A 23,217-nucleotide genomic window follows, 5' to 3' on the forward strand; every position below is an offset into this window, starting at 1 on the left:
TTTTGGAGATATAGAGGTGCAACGTTTTTCGGTTTTTCCAAGATGGCGCCTGTAACACATGACCTATGACGTCATGATTATCATTAAAATATTATAAAGGAGGAGGCGCTCCTATGGTGAAAAATTTGTGTCCATCAGACCAACAGTTGCTGAAATTTTTTTAAAGAATGATCGGATGGATGTGTTGTATTTGTCGAATTATGACATCATAACGAAGGCACCGATGACATCATCATTAACATATCTTATTCCCCGTGGGGAGTCGGTGACAATGAGCCAGGTCTCAATTTTTTCCATGGAGGGGTTTCAGAGATATAGAGGTGTGAAGTTTTTCCAAGATGGCGCCTGTACCAAATGACTTTTGACGTCATAATAATCATTAAAATATTCTACAGGAGGAGGCCCTTCTATGGTGAAAATTGTGTCAATTAAACCAAGAATTGCAGAGAAAAAATTTTCATACTGATCGAATCAAGCTTTGTACTTGTCAAATTATGACGTCATAATTAAATTACCGATGACATCATCATTAACATATCTTATTCCCCAAGCGGAGTACTTGACAATGAGCCATGTTTCAGTTTTTTTCCCAAGAAGCGGTTTCAGAGATATAGAGGTGCAACCTTTTTTCGATTTTTCCAAGATGGCGCCTGCACCACGTGACATATGGTCATAATTATCATTTAAAAAATTCCACAGGAGGAGCCGCTCATATTCTGAAAATTTCGTGCCAATCGGACTAACAGTTGGAGAGGAATTTTTTTTTTCATACTGATCAGACCAAGTGTTGTACTTGTCGAATCATGACGTCATAATTAAGGCACCGATGACATCATCATCAACATATCTCATTCCCCATTGTGAGGACTTGACAATGACCCACGTTTCCATTTTTTCCATTGAGCGGTTTGGGAGATATAGAGGTGTAACGTTTTTCCAAGATGGCGCCTGTACCACGTGACCTATGACGTCATAATATTCACTAAAATATTCTACAGGAGGAGACCCTCCTATGGTGAAAATTTCATGTCAATCGAACCAACGGTTGCCGAAAAAATGCATTTTTAAAATGCAGACAAGGCACACACTTTACTTTACTGAAATGCAGACACGTACGTATGTACGTAACTGAATGCGTAACCCCGCTTTTCGCTTCGCGATCGCAGGGTAAAAAGAAATGATGAAACGAGTCCATGTTACTTGGAATTTTCATGAAAATGGGATAGCCGGCACTATAAACAGCTGCAGCTGCCAATGATATACAAATTGCAGTTTCTCTGAATCCAAAACATGGAGATGCTAATTACCATTCAAGTATCTGCACTTACAACACTTAACCAATAAAGTGAAATTGTTTATTTTTTTTAACAAATGATTTTTTAACTCTACCCCTGTGTGCGTGCGATCCTCGACCCCTGTGTGCGAGCGATGCTCTAACCCTGTGTGCGAGCGATGCTCTAACCCTGTGTGCGATCCTCTAACCCTGTGTGCGATTCTCTACCCCTGCGTGCGAGTGATCCTCTAACCCTGTGTGCGATCCTCTACCCGTGTGCGAGCGATCCTCTACCCCTGTGTGTGAGCGATCCTCTACCCCTGCGTGCGAGCGATCCTCTACCCCTGCGTGCGAGCGATCGTCTACCCCTGCGTGCGAGCGATCCTCTACCCCTGCGTGCGAGCGATCCTCTACCCTGCGTGCGAGCGATCCTCTACCCCTGCGTGCGAGCGATCCTCTACCCCTGCGTGCGAGCGATCCTCTACCCCTGCGTGCGAGCGATCATCCACCCCTGCGTGCGAGCGATCATCCACCCCTGCGTGCGAGCGATCATCCACCCCTGCGTGCGAGCGATCATCCACCCCTGCGTGCGAGCGATCATCCACCCCTGCGTGCGAGCGATCCTCCACCCCTGCGTGCGAGCGATCATCCACCCCTGTGTGCGATCATCCACCCCTGTGTGCGATCCTCCACCCCTGTGTGCGATCCTCCACCCCTGTGTGCGATCCTCCACCCCTGTGTGCGATCCTCCACCCCTGTGTGCGATCCTCCACCCCTGTGTGCGATCCTCCACCCCTGTGTGCGATCCTCCACCCCTGTGTGCGATCCTCCACCCCTGTGTGCGATCCTCCACCCCTGTGTGCGATCCTCCACCCCTGTGTGCGATCCTCCACCCCTGTGTGCGATCCTCCACCCCTGTGTGCGATCCTCCACCCCTGTGTGCGACCCTCCACCCCTGTGTGCGACCCTCCACCCCTGTGTGCGACCCTCCACCCCTGTGTGCGACCCTCCACCCCTGTGTGCGACCCTCCACCCCTGTGTGCGACCCTCCACCCCTGTGTGCGACCCTCCACCCCTGTGTGCGACCCTCCACCCCTGTTTCGACCCTCCACCCCTGTGTGCGACCCTCCACCCCTGTGTGCGACCCTCCACCCCTGTGTGCGACCCTCCACCCCTGTGTGCGACCCTCCACCCCTGTGTGCGACCCTCCACCCCTGTGTGCGACCCTCCACCCCTGTGTGCGACCCTCCACCCCTGTGTGCGACCCTCCACCCCTGTGTGCGACCCTCCACCCCTGTGTGCGACCCTCCACCCCTGTGTGCGACCCTCCACCCCTGTGTGCGATCCTCCACCCCTGTGTGCGATCCTCCACCCCTGTGTGCGATCCTCCACCCCTGTGTGCGATCCTCCACCCCTGTGTGCGATCCTCCACCCCTGTGTGCAATCCTCCACCCCTGTGTGCGACCCTCCACCCCTGTGTGCGACCCTCCACCCCTGTGTGCGACCCTCCACCCCTGTGTGCGACCCTCCACCCCTGTGTGCGACCCTCCACCCCTGTGTGCGACCCTCCACCCCTGTGTGCGACCCTCCACCCCTGTGTGCGACCCTCCACCCCTGTGTGCGACCCTCCACCCCTGTGTGCGACCCTCCACCCCTGTGTGCGACCCTCCACCCCTGTGTGCGACCCTCCACCCCTGTGTGCGACCCTCCACCCGTGTGCGACCCTCCACCCCTGTGTGCGACCCTCCACCCCTGTGTGCGACCCTCCACCCCTGTGTGCGACCCTCCACCCCTGTGTGCGACCCTCCACCCCTGTGTGCGATCCTCCACCCCTGTGTGCGATCCTCCACCCCTGTGTGCGACCCTCCACCCCTGTGTGCGACCCTCCACCCCTGTGTGCGATCCTCCACCCCTGTGTGCGATCCTCCACCCCTGTGTGCGATCCTCCACCCCTGTGTGCGATCCTCCACCCCTGTGTGCGATCCTCCACCCCTGTGTGCGACCCTCCACCCCTGTGTGCGACCCTCCACCCCTGTGTGCGACCCTCCACCCCTGTGTGCGACCCTCCACCCCTGTGTGTGACCCTCCACCCCTGTGTGCGACCCTCCACCCCTGTGTGCGACCCTCCACCCCTGTGTGCGATCCTCCACCCCTGTGTGCGATCCTCCACCCCTGTGTGCGATCCTCCACCCCTGTGTGCGATCCTCCACCCCTGTGTGCGATCCTCCACCCCTGTGTGCGATCCTCCACCCCTGTGTGCGATCCTCCACCCCTGTGTGCGATCCTCCACCCCCGTGTGCGATCCTCCACCTCCGTGTGCGATCCTCCACCCCCGTGTGCGATCCTCCACCCCCGTGTGCGATCCTCCACCCCCGTGTGCGATCCTCCACCCCTGTGTGCGATCCTCTGCCGCTGTGTGCGCTCCTCTACCGCTGTGTGCGATCCTCTACCCCTCTTCCCTGTGCAGTGTGCGTAGTGAGGGGTTGTCGAGGCGTAAGAGGTTGGAGTGGAGTGACATTTCGGATTTTCGTTGACATTCACGGGATTTCCATCGACATTCGCGGATTTTGCCTCGACATTTGCAGATTTTGCCTCGACATTTGTGGGATTCTCGTCGACATTCGTGGGATTTTCGTCGACATGCACGGGATTTCCATCGACATTTGTGGGATTTTTGTCGACATTCGTAGATATTTCCTCGCCATTCGTGAGATTTTCGACCCCTGTGTGCATGCATGGGATTTTTGTCGACATTCGTGGGATTTTTGTCGACATTCGTGGGATTTTTGTCGACATTCGTAGATATTGCCTCGCCATTTGTGGGATTTTCGACATTCATGGGATTTTTGTCGACATGCATGGGATTTCCATCGACATTTGTGGGATTATCGACAACATTTGTGGAATTTTCGGCAACATCTGCAGGATTTTCGTCGACATTCGTGGGATTTTCATCAATATTCGCGGGATTTTCATTGGCATACGCGGAATTTGTCAACATCTGCAGGATTTTCATCGACATTCGTGGGATTTTCTTCGACATTCGCAGGATTTTCGTCGACATTCGCAGGATTTTCATCCGCATTTGCAGGATTTTCATCCGCATTTGTGGGATTTTCATCCGCATTTGCAGGATTTTCATCCACAATCATGGGGATTTTCATTGGCATTCATGGGATTTTCGTCGACATTCGCGGGATTTTCGTCGACATTCACAGGATTTTCATCGACATTCACAGATTTTGCCTCATTAGCGGGATTTTCGTCGACATTTGACGGGAACCAATCCCCCCTTTTTCCATTGAAACAATGCCCCGCCATATGCGGTTTCGCAATTTGTGGCACTTTGCAGGAACGTATGTATCTCCCCTGCGAATAGCGGTGTCCGACAGCATAGAACAAAAATTAACTGTTTCATGAAAATAAATCAAACGTAAATGTGGAGTCAACCAAAACCAGCTAGAATTGTGGGAGTGGGGGGATGGGGGGAGGGAGGATAAATGAGGAAAGGAGGAAAATTAGCCAAAAGCGAGACATATCCCCCACCCCATCACCAAAATCAACTGAAACAAGGTGCATTTTAATAAATTAAATGGTTTTAATCCATACAAAAATAACATGTATTTTTAAAATGAGGCATTTTATTATTTGAAAAAAAACAAAACACAAAAACTGTGGATTTAACCAAAACAAGCTAGGATTGAGGGGGTAAGAATAATTGAACCATTCACCATGATAACGCCTCCCCCTCCAATATCAACAGAAACAACTGTTTAAAACGTAAAAACAGAGGGATGGAATCCATACCAAAATAATAAAACATATAACACAGTAAGTGTATTAAATTTGCGAATAAATATTATGATAATATATTTATAATTATCTTTAAAATACGTCGCACAAATACAAATGTTGACACAAACTGATGCGAAGCTCTAAATTTCCTGTTCGAGCGATTGTTAAGCCAGGCACGGTCATCTTCCAGCACTTACAAAATGATGCTGCACCAGGGGTTGATACACACTGATGTCTGTATACCATCTCACTGATCTGTATATTTATATGTTGTGTTCTTTATCAACTATTATATATCCCCCCACCCCCTTCAAAACCAAAAAACAAGAAAAAAAAACATTTTGTAAATTGTAAAAACAAAGGGATGAAATCTTTAAAAAAACAACCAAACAAGGTGCGACAATGCGACACCGCAATGCGACACCGCAATGCGACACCGCAATGCAACATTACAATGGAACACCACAATGCGACCCCACAATGCGACCGCAATGGGACACCGCAATGCGACAACACAATGGGTCACCGCAATGCGACATCGCAATGCGACACCGCAATGCTACCCGCAAAGGGACATCACAATGGGACACTGCAATGGGACACTGCAATGTGACGCCACAATGCAACATGACAATGCGACATCACAATGCGACGCCACAACTAACAGCTCAGTTAAGTGCATATAGAAAATGGTCCCAGAAGCATATACTGTACAACCCTGTACTGTCCTCTCCACTAAAAAAAATTAACTCCCACAATTCCAAATTGGCTCCAATCCCAAAATAATTTTATATGCCTCATGCCAAAATATTATTGTATAGATGTTCCGAATATTAAAGAATTGCATCGAGCCATTTTTTAATTGAAGATGGGCCGGTTGCACGGATGAACAAAAGGGCGGACAGGATGATGGACAGGACCCAAAATATAATCCCCTCAACAGGCCGAATCCCCTCAACAGGCTGATAAAACCTTTGGCACAAGCAATTCCATTACACAATGGTGATAATTCTTTTTATTAAGTCAACTTATCCCAAAGAAGTTTTAATTGGGAAAATCCTTCACATCAACCAACCTAGCAGTTTTATTTTGAACTCCATCTGTTTGCAAGAGAACGATTCCGTGCAAAACTTGGCATTAAGTAAAACGACTACCAGCGACTACTAATACTTAGCCTCGTTGTGTCTTTCAACACACAATCGGCCACAATAGACAAATTCACAATCTGAATAACCCACATATCTGACAATTATCAATTGCTAGATGAGAACATCCTCAATTCTCAATGCAGCTTAACATCAAGTTGAGATTTATGGTTAACTTGTCAGGTGAGACGACTGACAACTTTACAACAGCTACTTCAGGATACTCCAGTGTGATGACGAGGCATCAGAATATGAGAGAGCTTCAAACACGGAGGGACTCACCTTTGCTGGTGTGTGGATCCAGATAGAAGAGTTGAACAGGATGTGATCACAAAGCTGTTTGAGCATCGGTGCACCATGTGGCAGACCATCCAGGTACTTGGCAAAAGAGAGGAAATGCTCAAGCACCGTGCGCGTGATGTGTGCACGCGATGACTGTCGGGGACACAGTAACGAACATTAGTTCACCAAACGAGGAAAAGTCACTGGTGTAAAATTCGGTTTATTGATGCAAATAATAGGCAAAAAACGTTCTTAAACCTTGAATATCTATTGTACACCGCTCCTTTCCTATGCCATCTCCAGGCATTGCAAAACGTCATTGCCGGGCACCAAAGGGGGCTCGGCAGTGACGCACGCTGAAAGAGAGTACTCAGTTTTCACTCTGGTTTCTTTCTTGTTTTCTTGCTTTCTTTCTTGCTTTCTTTCTTGTTTGTTTGTCCGGGCGATATCTCAGCCATCCTTTGAGCTAGGAAGCTGAAATTTCGGCACAATAGTGAGCAAGTCCTTTGTCAAAAACGTTTTGTTTTTTTTTTGATTAATCAATAAATTGAGGAGTTATTTAATTATTAGCGATTAATTAAGTACTTATTTAATTAATCAAATTTCCTTTCTCTTCTGACCATTAACTCAGGCACCTTTTGAGTTAGGAAGCTGATATTTGGAAATTGCCAATGACCAGGTGATTTGCCTGCAAAGGCTATTTTTGATTTATTAATTAATCAATTAATCGATTAATTATTTAATTATTCGATTAATGACAAAAAAAAAATTTTTTTTTAAAGTTACAGATTCTGATGAAATAGTGGTAGATTATGTGTTCTCTGACCAAATTGATTAATAATTTAATTTTTTTATGATTTTTTTTTTTTTTTCATTATTAATCATTTATTTATTTTCTTTCTTATTTGGCCAATATCTCAGGCACCTTTTGAGCTGGGAAGCTAATATTTGGACATGAGTGACCAAGTGATGTGGCTATCAAGGATATTTTTGATTTATTGATTAATCATTTCATCTATTAATTATTTATTGATTAATCGATTAATTATTTATTGAGTAATCAATTAATTATTTATTTTTTTATAAATGACTTATTTCATTAAATTTCTAAAAGATACATCTTCGGATGAAGCACTAGTGGTTTAGTTATGCGATTAGCCAATTGATTATGAAAATATTTTGTGATAATCTTTTATTGATTTTAATTATACAATTAATCAATCAATTAGTGTACACCTCTCCCTCCCAATGCGGCCTCAATGAGCTGTACTGCGGTATTGCCGGGCGCCGGAGGCGCCCCGGCAATGCCGCGCTGCAGCATATTTAATTATTTGGCATGGGGCGGTGTACTTTGAATGTATGTGTACTTGTTTTCTTTCTTGTTTGTTTGTCCGGGCGATATCTCAGCCATCCTTTGAGCTAGGAAGCTGAAATTTCGGCACAATAGTGAGCAAGTCCTTTGACAAAAACGGTATTTTTTGTTTTTTGATTAATCAATTAATTGATGAGTTATTTAATTATTAGCGATTAATTAAGTACTTATTTAATTAATTAAATTTCATTTCTCTTCTAACCATTAACTCAGGAACCTTTTGAGTTCGGAAGCTGATATTTGGACATGCCAATGACCAGGTGATTTGGCTGCAAAGGCTATTTTTGATTTATCAATTAATCATTTAATCGATTAATTATTTAATTATTTGATTAATGACCAAAAAAATTTTTTTTTTAAGTTACAGATTCTGATGAAATGGTGGTGGTTTATGTGTTCCCTGACCGAATTGATTAATAATTTAATTTTTTTATGATTATTATTTATTTATTTTCATTATTAATCATTTATTTGTCTTCTTTCTCATTTGGCCAATATCTCAGGCACCTTTTGAGCTCAGAAGCTAATATTTGGACATGAGTGACCGTGATGTGGCTATCAAGGATATTTTTGATTTATTGATTAATCATTTAATCAATGTATCGATTAATTATTTAATTATTAGATGAATTACTAAAAAAAAAAATTTTTTCCCAGTTACAGATTCTGATGAAATGGTGGTGGTTTATGTGTTCTGTGACCGAATTGATTAATAATTTAATTTTTTTATGATTATTATTTATTTATTTTCATTATTAATTATTTCTTTATTTTCATTATTAATTATTTATTTATTTTCTTTCTTATTTGGCCAATATCTCAGGCACCTTTTGAGCTGGGAAGCTAATATTTGGACATGAGAGTGACCAAGTGATGTGGCTATCAAGGATATTTTTGATTGATTGATTAATCATTTAATCGATTAATTATTTAATGATTAATCAATTAATTATTTAATTTTTTATTAATGACTTATTTAATTAAATTTCTAAAAGATACATCTTTGGATGAAGCACTAGTGGTTTAGTTATGCTATGAGCCAATTGATTATGAAAATATTTTGTGATAATCTTTTATTGATTTTAATTATACAATTAATCAATCAATTAGTGTACACCTCTCCCTCCCAATGCAGCCTCAATGAGCTGCACTGCGGTATTGCCGGGCGCCGGAGGCGCCCCGGCAATGCCGCGCTGCAGCATATTTAATTATTTGGCATGGGGCGGTGTACTTTGAATGTATTTGTACTTGTTTGATTCATTTTTCTTTTCTCAGTTATTGTTTGAAATTAATTTTTCTCAATCACTGTTCTGTTTAGCAAGAACGGAATAGCACAACTTTAAAGTGACCTTCACACGCCACATTTAAGAGTGTGACAATTCTAAGGGAACTCTTTTTATGCCTCCGCCCCTGAACGTGGACGAAGCATTACGTTTTCGGGTTGTCCGTCCGTCCGTCCATCCATACGTACGTCCGTCCGTCCGTTTTTCTCAGCAACCACATGTCCAATTGAGACGAAACTTTCAGGGTAAGCGTGACACCCATGCAGAATGTTTTTTATGATAATTGTGACGTCATAGGTCATGTCGTGTGGCAGCCATCTTGGATTAAACGCAAATAATTATATATTAATAATATATAATTATATATTTTACAAATATCATCAAGCACCATTGCTGCATATAGTTTGAAAATATGTTGTAGGTTATGTGGTTTGGCAGCCATCTTTGATTTAAAAAAAACTAACCTCACACACACCATGGTGTGCATGCATGCATGGTCACCATGGTCATGGTCATGATCATGACAGGTCTTTAAAATAGCTGTTCAGCACCATCTCTTATCTTCCCCCGTCCAAAACCTTGATCTTTTCTACCCCCGTTAATTCACCCCAGATCCACTTTTTTAAAATACCGACTTCTTTCCTGGAAGTCCGAGCAGTGTCCACGTGTCACTCCCTCTCTCTGTTCTCTTCACCCTCTCTTTTGCTCAAGGTCAACTGCCATCTGCTTGGAAATCAGCCAACATCACCGCTGTACACAAAAAATGTGCAAAAACAGATCCTTGCAACTACAGACCAATCAGCCTGCTCCCAATCATCAGCAATGTCATGGAATCATTGCTTCGGATATCAAATCCTTCCTCTTCTCCAATGGCTTGATCTCGGATCATCAATTTGGATTCAGACCAGGTCATTCTACTCTGGACATGCTGCTTCTGCTGTCTCCACAATGGATGGAGGTCCTCAATGTCAAACAAGAAATTAGAGCTGTCTCCCTTGATATATCACGTGCCTTCGATACGGTCTGGCACCCCACTCTGCTCATCAAACTCTCCTCCTATGGTATCCATAGAAATCTCCACGCATGGCTTGCAGACTTCCTCTCTGGTCATAGTCCACCAACAAGGCCCTGAATGGATTTCTCTCATCTCCCCTTCCTGTTCAGGCTGGAGTTCCCCAAGGCAGTGTACTGGGCCCTGTGCTTTTTCTGGTCTTCATCAATGATATCTCCGACTCTCTGGAAAATCCTCTCTATCTATTTGCTGATGACTCCACTCTCTGCCGCTCCATACCTCATCCCTCAGATCGGCAGTCCGCAGCCTCCTCACTCTCTGCAGACCTAGTCAAAATCACAGACTGGTCAAACAAGTGGACCATGTCCTTCAATCCAGACAAATCTCACACTCTTACTATGTCTCTTCGAAAAGACCATCTGGACAACCCTCCCATCTACTTTCTCAACAATCCTCTCCAAAAAGTTCTGTCACCCAATCTCTTGGGTCTCACAATCTGCCATGATCTTTCCTGGGAAAAACACATTTCCAAGCTCGCCTCCAAAGCCAGTCGTCGTCTGGGCATTCTCCGTCGTGCAAAGTCCTTCCTTGGCACACCTGAGCTCCTCACCACATACAAGGCTTTCATCCACAGCTCAATGGAATACTGCTCTCCCCTCTGGGCCGGTGCTCCTGCCTCACACCTAGCTCATCTTCATGCTGTTAAAACCAAAGCTTTCAGAATCATTGGAATCTCCTGCGATGAAACTAACTCCGAGGGCCTTTCACTTACTCACCGCAGGCAGGTTGGTGGTCTTTCCGTCTTCTCCCGACTCCTCTCCGGCCTTGCTCCCCCAGCTCTCTCTGGGCTCTGTCCCCCAAATATTCCTGCAGGTCGCACAAGATCTGCCTGCAACCCTCTTATGGTTAAACTGCCAAAATCAAGACTCTCTGCTCACCTTCAATCTTTCATTCCTCTTTTCTGCCGCCTCTGGAACAAACTCCCTCACTCTCTTCAATCCCACTCAACACTCCAGGTCTTTAAAACAGCTGTTCACCACCCTTTCTTATCTTCCCCCATCCAAAACCTTGATCTTTTCTACCCCCGTTAATTCACCCCAGATACACGTTTTTGAAATACCGACTTATTTCCTGGAAGTCCTAGCTGTGTCCATGTGGTTTTTACCTCTCCCATTCCCCACCCCCCTTCCCACACCTCCTACCCCCAAGCCCTGTCCCTTCCACAGATCTCCCGATGTCCCTGCTCTCAAATGTTGTACTTATGTGCTTCCCCCTCTCCCCATCTTGTCTCCCGCTCCCTTTGTATGTGTCGGGTTTTTTTTGGGGGGGAGGGGGGGGGGCATTAATGTAGGCTCTTACACGAGCCTCAATCTTGTATACAAAAAAAAAAAAAAAAAAGTAATATCATTCAAACTTGGTACTTGTTTTTTGTTTTTTTTATGGGATATTGCCCGCCACAAAGCCAGAAGGCCACTCGAGATGGGGGCTACACTAAAACAAAACAAAAGCAAAACAACCTGCCCCTTGGATTGGAACAAGACAAATGTAAAAAGTTCTCTTCACAGAACAAAAAGGGCTGTGAGAGGTTAACGAGTCTGCTTCGAGACAACAGTGCCTCTACCCCCATTTAATGATTATATATTTGATTCATTTTTGCAGGTTGAATGAGGTATGTATAATGATGTAAAGATTAACTCATTAGACTTTGGGGTCAAATGTCAAAGTCAAAGTCTGTAATAGGTGTATAACTTGAGAATGCTTAAAGGGATTCAATTCAAACTTGGTACAGGTATGTTTAATGATGTAAACGTGAACTGCTTAAATGTTAGGGTCAAGATGTCAAAGGTCAGAGGTCATCTCAGGTAAAAATGTAATAACTCGAGAACAGCTGAATGGATTTAAAGCAAACTTGGTACAAGTATAATAATAATGTAATGATGTGGGTGGAGGCATATCGGTCGACATCGTGATGTCGGAGTGTCGTTCTAGTTAGTCTTTAGTATGTCTCGGTTGGGGTCGGATTTGATCCGCCAACCTCCCAGATTCAGAACTTGGTTTATATGATTTTCAGAAAATTCAATCAACATGGCAATGCAACCTCACAATACAAGCTTTTTACTAGTAGCCCATTTGGTCCACTTTGTTTACCTTACTTACTAGGAAGTCTCTCAGTTTCACTCTCTAACTCACTCACACTCTCTTTCTTCTTTTTTTTCTTCTTTTTCTCTTTTTCTCTCTCTCTCTCTCTCTCCTCTCTCCTCTCTCCTCCCTCTCTCTCTCTTCTCTCTCTCTTCTCTCCTCTCTCTCTCCTCTCTCTCTCCTCTCTCTCTCCTCTCTCTCTCTCTCTCTGCTCTCTCTCTCTCTCTCTCTCTCCTCTCTCTCTCTCCTCTCTCTCTCTCCTCTCTCTCTCTCCCCTCTCTCTCTCTCCCCTCTCTCTCTCTCTCCTCTCTTTCCTCTCTCTCTCTCTCCTCTCTCCTCTCTTTCTCTTCTCTCCTCTCCTCTCCTCTCCTCTCCTCTCCTCTCTCTCTCTCTCTCTCTCTCTATCACACACACACACACACACACACACACACACACACACACACACACACACACACACACACACACACACACACACACACACACACACACTCTCCACAATTTCATACCACTGTCGCAATCCTCTGCAATTATTAAAGACTTGCAAAAGTACCCAACCTCAGTGACAAAAAAAGCTAGACAGCAGTGATGAGAATAACCCAAAAAATTTTACACATTTTATCAACCGCGAATACGCAGCACCCGTGAATAGCGGGGTCGGACTGTACATGTATGTATGTATGTATGTATGTATGTATGTATGTATGTATGTCTGTGTGTCTGTGTGTATGTATGTATGAAATGGGAGGTGCATTGCTTTTGTAGCAACTGTATTATAACATATCATCTCTAATTACTCCATAAATGAGGCACAAACGGAAATTACACGTATCAGAATGAGGACGAGAAAGAAAAGCAGATTACCTTTTCTAACAGGTAACCAATGACCAAAAAGCCCTTGCATGCCAACATCTGCTCCTGCATTGCCACAGAGCTCTTCAGGAGATCCAAGAGGAAGGCCAGAAGTGTACCACTGAACAAGGTCAAAGGGAAAGGAATAAGTTCAGAGAAATGGTGTGATAGCAACATGTAATGAGAAAAAAGCACTGAACACGATACGTTTCCACACCCACAAGCCATCATTTGAACATCGAGATTATTAAACCACCTAAACTTTATGTTCATGTGAAAGTGTCAGCTCAGTCCGTCCAATTCTAAACTACATCAATCATATTTGATTTTTTTTTCATGGAATGGCTTCTTTGATATGGAGGTGCAACGTTTTTCGATCTTTCCAAGATGGTGGCTGTACCACGTGACCTATGATATCATAATTCCCGTTAAAAATTTCTACAGGAGGGGTCTCTCCTATCGTCAAAATTTCGTGTCCATCAGAGTAACAGTTGCAGAGAAAAAAAAAATTCATACTGATCAGATCAAGAATTGTACTCGTCTAATAATGACATCATAATGAGGACACCGATGACATCATCATTAACATATCTTATTCCCCATGGGAAGTACTTGACAATGAGCCATGATTCAATTTTTTCCATGCAGTGGTTTCAGAGATTTCAAAGTGCGAAGTTTTCCCAAGATGGCACCTGTACCACATGACCTATGACATCATAATTATCATTAAAATATTCTGCAGGAGGAGGCGATCCTATGGTGAAAGTGTCGTGTCAATCAGACCAAGAATTACACAGAAAAAAAATTCATACTGATCGAATAAAGCATTATACTTGTAGAATTATGACATCATAATGAAGGCACTGATGACTGTCATTAACATATCTTATTCCACATGGGGAGTATTGACAAAGAGCCATGTTTCAATTTTTTCCATGGAGCAGTTTCGGAGATCTAGAGGTGTAACGTTTTTCGATTTTTCCAAGATGGCGCCTGTACCAAGTAACCTATGACGTCATAATTATGAATAAAATAATTCTACAGCTCAGTCCGTCCAATTTTCGATTTTTCCAAGATGGGGCCTGTACCAAGTAACCTATGACGTCATAATTATGAATAATAATAATAATACATTTATTTTATATAGCGCTTTTCAAGAAGCCCAAAGGCGCTTTGACAGAGTACAAAAAACAAGTGCAAAGAGACAAAAATCAAAAGGTAACCTATACACCTCTAATATATCAGCCTAACCCTAATTTTATTCTGTAGAATAAAATAATTCTACAGATGGAGGCGCTCCTCTGGTAAAATTTCGTGTCAATCAGACTAATAGTTGCCGAGAAAATGTATTTTTTAAATGCAGACATGTACGTACGTAAGCAACCGAATGCTCAACCCTGCATTTCGCATCACAGCGCAGGGAAATGAGTGTCACCAACGGAAGTTTTATGAAGGATTTAAGGCAATCAACATTACACCAGACAGTGCTGTGAATCAACATTACACCAGACAGTGCTGTGAATCAACATTACAACCAGACAGTGCTGTGAATCAACATTACACCAGACAGTGCTGTGAATCAACATTACACCAGACAGTGCTGTGAATCAACATTACACCAGACAGTGCTGTGAATCAACATTACACCAGACAGTGCTGTGACTCAACATTACACCAGACAGTGCTGTGAATCAACATTACACCAGAAAACACACATAAACTCACATAAACACAAACAAACACACACAAACACACACAAACACACACAAACACACACACACACACATAAACACACATAAACACACATAAATACACACACACACACACACACACACACACACACACACACACACACCTTGTTTTTTATTTTTGTTTCTCACAATTCTATCTCATGATTTTCAATTCTTATTTCTCTTTTTCAATTCTTATTTAAAAATGCATTTAATTAATTGTACAGTATTGGTTGTTCCTAAACTTAAATATAAATAATCTATATAATAATAGCGTAAGGACTCGACTTTGTTATCCCGTTTACGCCGCACCCAGTGACCCGATGCCCACGGCACTAATGGATTTACGATCTACGCTCTTTACGCTCTTTGTTTATCACGTACAGCCATACTCGAAAAATCTGAATTAGCCGACGTTGGGGCCCAAAAGCATCCGATTAACTGCCGATACGACGCCATCGTATTGTAGTCTGCTGGGCGAAGGCGACAGCAAGCCGTCCACTGAGTGGACAATCCCAGAGTGGTGCTATGCCGATTCCTATTACGAATCCATTCATTTTTCAAAAGTATATCGTAGCGTTGTCATTTAAGTAGATTGCAATAAATACGTTGTTCATATACGCACTCTTCATTCTCATCTTTCTTCCTAACTCGTACTCGGACAAGCAAATCCCCTATGCCATCCATAATGGTACACTCTATCCATACACCACATCCTCCCTTCCATGGATGTTCCACGGGTTTTGGCTAGTTTAAAGGATTTCTGTAAATGATGTTAATTTCACAACATCCCATATTCAACTTTATTTAAATTCTAAACCTCAAAACATAGTTCCTCTACCTAAAGTAAGCACCTTAACCTGTAAGCAATTGACTCGTTTCCCGACTGCATGGATCATCAGCTGGGCACCGTTCTTCCTCGAGGTTTCAATCCTTTCAGCCCAGGACCTCTCCAAACGGCGGATCCACCACCTCGATCATGGATCCACATCAATAGATGTTACATCAGTAGATCCACAACCTCGATCATGGATCCACATCAATAGATGGTACATCAGAAGATCCACAACCTCGATCATGGATCCACATCAATAGATGGTACTGTCATGCGAATCCCTCCGGTTAATACCAGAGACCACGAATGGCTCAAACTGATTTAATGGAGGCGATGACCAAACACGGATTTTGCTTTGACTCGCGGGAAGAAGAAGGGAAGAGGAAGAAGCGGGAAAAGCGTTTACCTGGAGCGCGCCGACTGCAGATCCGGTCCTGTAGGGAATTTATGAACTTGAAAACCGAATTAGAATGTCCAAAAATAATGATTTATTTCACGGAACCCGAAACAATGAAACGCGACGATGAATAAATAAAGAGCATAAATTGGGATCCCACACACCTCACTTCAAATACGCCACACAGGAATGAATTACGAAAATAACTGTCCGTCATGTACGTGCGAAATGTGGTGCGTCTTAACTGTCCGTCGTTCAACACGGCCCCGTCCGGCTCCAAGCGTTTTATACCTCCTTGCGTTTTATACCTATCCTGCCTCCCCCCAGGCCCTCTCCCTCCAAAAACATCTCCCGATGTCCCTGCTCTCGGGTGTTGTGTTTGTGTGCTTCCTCCCCTTCTCTCCCCATCTTGTCGACCGCTCCCCTTTTTATATACTTCGTTTGCTTGTTTGTTTGATAAATGTTAGCTCTTTCATGAGCCTCGACTCTGTATACAAAAAAAAAAATCAAAAAAAAAAATCCGGGTCGATCGCACAAGAGGCCCCGCCCGCTCACAGCACCAAAAGCACCGAGCACCGAGCACCGCTCCAAACACCACGACGAACACGATCTCCAATCTCAGCGCAGAGAGCACAAGACGTCATGCAGCGTCAAGAGGCCAGCGAAGAACAACGGGCAAAAAGGGGGAGAGGGCCAAATGAGAGCAAATGCGAATGCACACGATGAAAACCCAAGAGAGCTGCTGAAATGTCGTGCAGCGCAAGACAGCGAGAGAGGGACGTGCAGCGCAAGACAGCCAGACAGGGACGTGCAGCGCAAGAGGCCAGAGAGGGACGTGCAGCGCAAGAGAGAAAATGTCGTCCGGCACGCCCTTTTATAACCTGGGTCCACACTCCTCCAATGTTCTGTTTTGCTGGCGCCCTCTCATTGGCCGAGTGCTTCCCGCACCGGTATTGCTCGCCTTGATTGGCTGGAGGTTCGCGCCTTCCGCGCCAACCAATCACACGTTCCCTGTAGCGTGGTTATAGCTCGTGTCACTCGATGTTGCTAGGCCTGCCGGAGGTGTAGCTGGCGGCGGCCATCTGGCAGTGCCCCGATCTGTCTTCCTGCCTGTTTTCTTCCAAAGGCGTTGTAAGGGAAGGGGATTTAATTACTGTGTGCACTAAAGGGCCTATCTAAGTGTTTATATGGGTATGCATTGCCATAAGGGACAAAGGAATGACTACCAGGTATGACATACAAGGGGTGTTATGTTATTCCCGACACTATTTAACACCCGAACCTCCTGGTATGCTCACAGGTATACTCTTATCCCGACAAACCGCCTAAAAACACAGAACTTATTACAAGGTTGATTCCCTATCGCGACAGTCGAATACCTACCTACACAGATCTATCTGGCTCCAGATATTCCTTTACCCCACCGACATAACAGTACATCAGTAGATCTACAACCTTGATCATGGATCCACATCAATAGATGGTACATCAGTAGATCCACAACCTCGATCATGGATCCACATCAATAGATGGTACATCAGTCGATCCACAACCTCAGTTGCATCCAGGCAGTATATGCTTTTGGTACATTTGTCCGGAATGTCCGCATCATTTTTGCTTAGCTGCCTGACTATAAGGAAATGAAAAGAAGATCCTTTCGGTCAACAATATCTCATTGGAATAAAAAGAGACAAAACAAACTTTCGTGCAAAGCAATAAATGTTCAACATCGCTCGTGAAGATCAATTCAACATTTTAGGCCTTTTCAGTATCACGAACATTCACAGGCCAAAAACAAACATGGAGGTTTAAAACAGATTTCCTTATTATTCTGTATAAAGCGTTCAGGGATTCTGCTCGACCCCACAAGATCAAGTGCCCACCAAAAATATGCTGAACAAAGCTCCTTGTGTGGCAGGATATGATCTGTGGGAAGAAAAGAGCTTTGAGTGGTGCAGATTCTCACCAGACGGAGGTGTCAATCTGGTCATCGTTGAACTGCTGGAAGTCAAGTTGTCCATAGAGTGGGAAGAGAACCTGAATGCCACCTATGGAATGGATAGCACTGTGGATGGAATACGTGATGATGGCTTTTACGTCCTGAAACAAAGAGGAATAAAAACAGTAAGGGATATGTTTTGACTTCAGGGAAGAATTCACCAAATAATAAATAGTGAAACCACAGTAAGTGAAAATCAATTCCACACATAAACCGATGAAATCGGTATGACATTGAGAAGCCAATCAAAGCATCCTCAACATCTAGAATTCCATTTTCCCAGGCCTTGCTTTATCAGAAAAGTCAATGTGAAAAGTAAGTTTGAACAACAGCATCCTTCTTTTGCTGTGCACAACAGACTACTAACGGCATGATGGATTATCACATTACTCTAACCTCAGCACAAGACTAAAGTCATACATATGTCAACCTTCATTATAATCCTTGAAAACTGATAAGAGCGACTCAAAACAGCAGCTCTCGGTGATCCGACAAGAACTCCATGATTACACACACACAATATAAGAACAAAATTATCCACAGCATAGAAAGGCTACAAAAAAAGCTTTTGATAGTGTCCCACATTCATGAATGATAAAATACATGCAATTGTACAAGATTAACCACAAAGTAATCAAACTGACCGGCTTCCGCTTCCGGTATTGCCGGCGAGGTTTTCGTTTATTCGCAGCTGTCCACACTCTCCATCGAAATCGAAGTTAAGTAATTGTTCCCATTTGTATTTTCGTTATAACTGTATTTATTTTATGGTGTTGTACGTATCGTGTGTCCCGAGGAGGATTTTCGGTGCAAATCTTTCGTACCTGTATAGAAAACCGTGTTAAATCGTGCCGTGTCTTTTGAGGCCTTGTACAGTGTACAACCTTGAGGCTTCGTTTTCCTATCAGCGGTCCGTCTTTTGTGCTCCAATAACTTTCGTTCTCTGCTTTTCCCAGTCTTTTCACCCCATAGCCTACTTCCTTGTTTAAAATCAACTCCAAAAAAAAAAAATACATTTCCTTCTCTGTTCTTATTCTTTGTTCTCATTCGTTTATTCGTTCTTATTCGTTCGTTCGTTCTTCGAACGACGTTCACTGTTATTACTGTTACTGTAATACCAGTTATTACTGTTCACTGTTAACGTTCACTGTTATTAACCTTATAAATATAATGTTTACACTTTCCCCTCAAGTTCTGTATTCCGTCATATATTATAACACCTTTTTCTTCTTCTTCTTTAAAAGGTTGCTTTCGACTTGCTCATCAAATCTATCCATCCCAAAAAAAAATTCCATCTCTTTCAGTGCCTCTTTTCTACATACCCTAAACTCTCCTGCACTCCATCCTCCCTCCAGCGTCCTTAAACGTATTTTTGACTCGAAGGTCACAAGAAACTCATTTTGCAATAAATGTTCGTTTCCCATTAATCGTACACTTTCTAAAATCCAATCTCACCCCTCCCCTCCAAATCTTCCCCATAACCCCTCCCATCCAAATCTTCCCCATCACCCCTCCCCTCCAAATCTCCCCCCTTTCCCCTTCTCTCCTAAACTACTCCCACACCCCTCCCCTCCAAGACTCCCCCTCGCCCCTCCCCTCCTTGACTCCACCCTCACCCCTCACCTCCAAATCTCCCCCATATCCCATCCCTTTCAAATCCCTCCCCTTGTCCCTTCCCTCCTCAACTCCCCCCTCGCCCCTCCCCTTCAAATCTCCCCACCCTCATTTCTTCTCAATTTCCCCCCTCTCACTCCTCCCTCCTCAAAGCGTCCTCCCCACTTCTTCCCTCTTCCAACTCTCAACTCCATCTCCCCCAACCTTCTGCCTCACTCTTCCCCCTCCTCAAATAACACCTCATTGTGCCTCACCCAATCACCATCAAACCTTTTGTCCGCCCCATTCTTCCCTTTCTCCAAGCTATTCTGAAATCTCTGACACACCTTCAACAGCTCTCCCTACCTCTTCCTCCTCTTCCACATCTTACCCTACCCCTCCCCCCCCCCCCCCCCCCCCCCCACTGTTCTGGACCCGATGCTCCCCCTTCCTCTTCATTAACGGTATGGACCTCAAACATCCGGGGCCTTCGCTCAAACTTGACTGATCTCTCCATACAGGTTGCTTCTGTCAAACCAGACGTGATCTGCTTAACAGAAACTTTCCTCCTTCATGATATCTCTGATTCCTTAGTATCTCTCCCGGGTTACTCCCTCCTCCGGTATGATAGACCTGAGCCTCGTCCTGGAGGTGGGGTTGCTATCTTTATCAAAAACTCTCTTCCTCACTCGCCATGCACTGCACTCTCTCCACCTCACCCCCAGGAATACCTCTGGCTACGGCTTCCCCTTCGCTCCCACCTCTTGTTCATATGTGTGTTGTACCGTCCACCAAACAGTGATGACTCCATCTACATCTCGCTGTCTGATAATATGGACCAACGTCTGTCTACTCATCCTAACTCTCTCTTCCTCATATGTGGTGATTTCAATTGTCACCATGCCAGTTGGCTGGGTGTGGGTACCTCTCTCACCAGCTATGGCTCCTCAGCAAAGGACTTCTGCGACTCACTGGGACTGACCCAATCTGTCAATTTCCCGACCCGGATCTCAGTCAACGGAGCATCTTCTCTTCTGGACTTGGTTATGACTAACTTCCCTGAAAATGTCTGCTGCTCTTCTTCTGCTCCAATCGGCTCATGTGCTTGTTAAAGTGGACATCTCTCTGACCATTCTCAGGGAGCCTCCTCAGCGTCGACGAGTCTGGCATTTCACTCAGGCCAACTGGCACGGTCTTCAAGCAGCCATCAATCATCTGGACTGATCTCCCATCTTTACCACCTCTGGCATCAACTCATCCTGGGAATTCTTCCAAAGTAAATTGCTCTCTCTCATGCACAGATTTATCCCATCTCGTCTTCAGTTGTCATACCCTTCCTCCCGTCCATGGTACACGGAATCTTGTAGTGAGGCTGTTGCCCAGAAACAACTTGCCTTCGTCTCCTGGAAAGCAAATCCAATGGAAGGAAATCTCATTTCCTTTCACAAAGCCCGAAACAAGTGTGTGTCCACCCTCAGGAGAGCCAGGAAACAATATCTCTCCATTCTCAAGACCGAACTCTCTTATCTGTCTCCCTCTTCCAAATCCTGGTGGCGTCTGGTCAAATCTGTTTCTGGTGTTTGTTCCCCCTCCATCCCCTCCCTTACCTCAAACGGCTAAACAGCTGACTCCGCACGTGAAAAAGCTGAATGCCTCAACTCTGTGTTTGCCTCTAAATCTTATGTCCCAAACCCATCCCTCTCTGTACCCACAGTACCCAGTCGTACCCAGCTGCTCCTGGACTCCGTGTCCTTTTCTCCTGACAAGGTGGAAAAGTTTCTGTCAACCCTCGACGCTGATTCTGCAACTGGACCTGACGGCATCAGCACACGGGTCCTAAAATCCTGTTCTTCCGCTCTTTCACTCCCTCTCTCTGTTCTCTTCACCCTCTCTTTTGCTCAACTTCAACTGCCATCTGCTTGGAAATCAGCCAACATCACCGCTTTGCACAAAAAAGGTGCAAAAACAGATCCTAGCAACCACAGACCAATCAGCCTTCTCCCAATTATCAGCAAAGTCATAGAATCCATCATTGCTTCGGATATGAAATATTTCCTCTTCTCCAATGGCTTGATCTCTGATCATCAATTTGGTTTCAGACCAGGTCACTCTACTCTGGACATGCTGCTTCTGCTGTCTCAACAATGGATGGAGGTCCTCAATGCCAAACAGGAAATTCGAGCTGTCTCCCTCGACATATCACGTGCCTTCGATACGGTCTGGCACCCCGCTCTGCTCACCAAACTCTCCTCCTTTGGTATCCATGGAAATCTCCACGCATGGCTGGCGGACTTCCTCTCTCGTCGTAGTCAACGTGTGGCCCTGAATGGGTTTCTCTCATCTCCTCTTCCTGTTCAGGCTGGAGTTCCCCAAGGCAGTGTTCTGGGCCCTGTGCTTTTTCTGGTCTTCATCAATGATCTCTGACTCTCTTGAAAATCCTCTCTATCCCTTTGCTGATGACTCCACTCTCTGCCGCTCCATTCCTCATCCCTCAGATCGGCAGTCTGCAGCCTCCTCACTCTCTGCAGACCTGGACAAAATCACAGACTTGTCAAACAAGTGGAACATGTCTTTCAATCCTGACAAATCTCACACTCTTACGATGTCTCTCCGAAAAGATTGACTGGACAACCCTCCCATCTACTTTCTGAATAATCCTCTCCAAGAAGTTCTGTCACTCAAGCTTTTGGGTCTCACTATCTGCCATGATCTTTCCTGGGAAAAGCACATTTCCAAGCTGGCCTCCAAAGCCAGTCGCCGACTGGGCATCCTCCGTCGTACGAAGTCCTTCCTTGGCACACCTGAGCTCCTCACCACATACAAGGCTTTCATCCGCAGCTCAATGGAATACTGCTCTCCCCTCTGGGCTGGTGCTCCTGCCTCACACCTAGCTCGTCTTCACGCTGTTGAAACCAAAGCGTTCAGAATCATTGGAATCTCCCGCGATGACGCTATCTCCGAGGGCCTTTCACTTACTCACCGCCGGCAGGTTGGTGGTCTTTCCGTCTTCTACCGACTCCTCTCCGGCCTTGCTCCCCCAGCTCTCTCTGGGCTCTGTCCCGCAAATATTCCTACAGGTCGCACAAGATCTGCCTGCAACCCTCTTATGGTTAAACTGCCAAAATCAAGACTCTCTGCTCACCTTCACTCCTTCATTCCTCTTTTCTCCCGCCTCTGGAACAAACTCCCTCACTCTCTTCAATCCCACTCCTCCCTCCAGGTCTTTAAAACGGCTGTTCACCACCATCGCTTATCTTCCCCAATCCAAAACCTTGATCTTTTCTACCCCCGCTAATTTCACCCCAAATCCACTTCTTTGAGGTGACTTTTGTCTTTCCTGGAAGTCCTTGGTGTCCTTGCGTTTTATACCTATCCTGCCTCCCCCCAGGCCCTCTGCCTCCCACACATCTCCCGGTGTCCCTGCCCTCAAATGTTGTGTTTGTGTGCTTCCTCCCCTTCTCTCCCCATCTTGTCGACCGCTCCCATTTTTATATACTTTGTTCACTTGTT

At 44.9% G+C, this 23,217-nt stretch overlaps 1 protein-coding gene across 1 annotated transcript in view; it reads right to left on the reverse strand.

Moving 5' to 3' along the window:
• The window catches only part of LOC137437425 (neurobeachin), a 677,671-nt gene that overhangs the window by 393,713 nt on the left and 260,741 nt on the right, over positions 1-23,217 (reverse strand). The window contains exons 10-12 of the mRNA XM_078766839.1: positions 18,082-18,215; positions 13,166-13,274; positions 6,496-6,648 (exon numbers count right to left, since the gene is read on the reverse strand). Coding sequence (XP_078622965.1) covers positions 6,496-6,648; positions 13,166-13,274; positions 18,082-18,215 — 396 coding nt within the window. The remainder of the gene's footprint in view (positions 1-6,495; positions 6,649-13,165; positions 13,275-18,081; positions 18,216-23,217) is intronic.

Source organism: Myxine glutinosa, chromosome 12 (genome assembly GCF_964187855.1).
Source record: "Myxine glutinosa chromosome 12, kmMyxGlut1.1, whole genome shotgun sequence".
NCBI classification, from domain to species: domain Eukaryota; kingdom Metazoa; phylum Chordata; class Myxini; order Myxiniformes; family Myxinidae; genus Myxine; species Myxine glutinosa.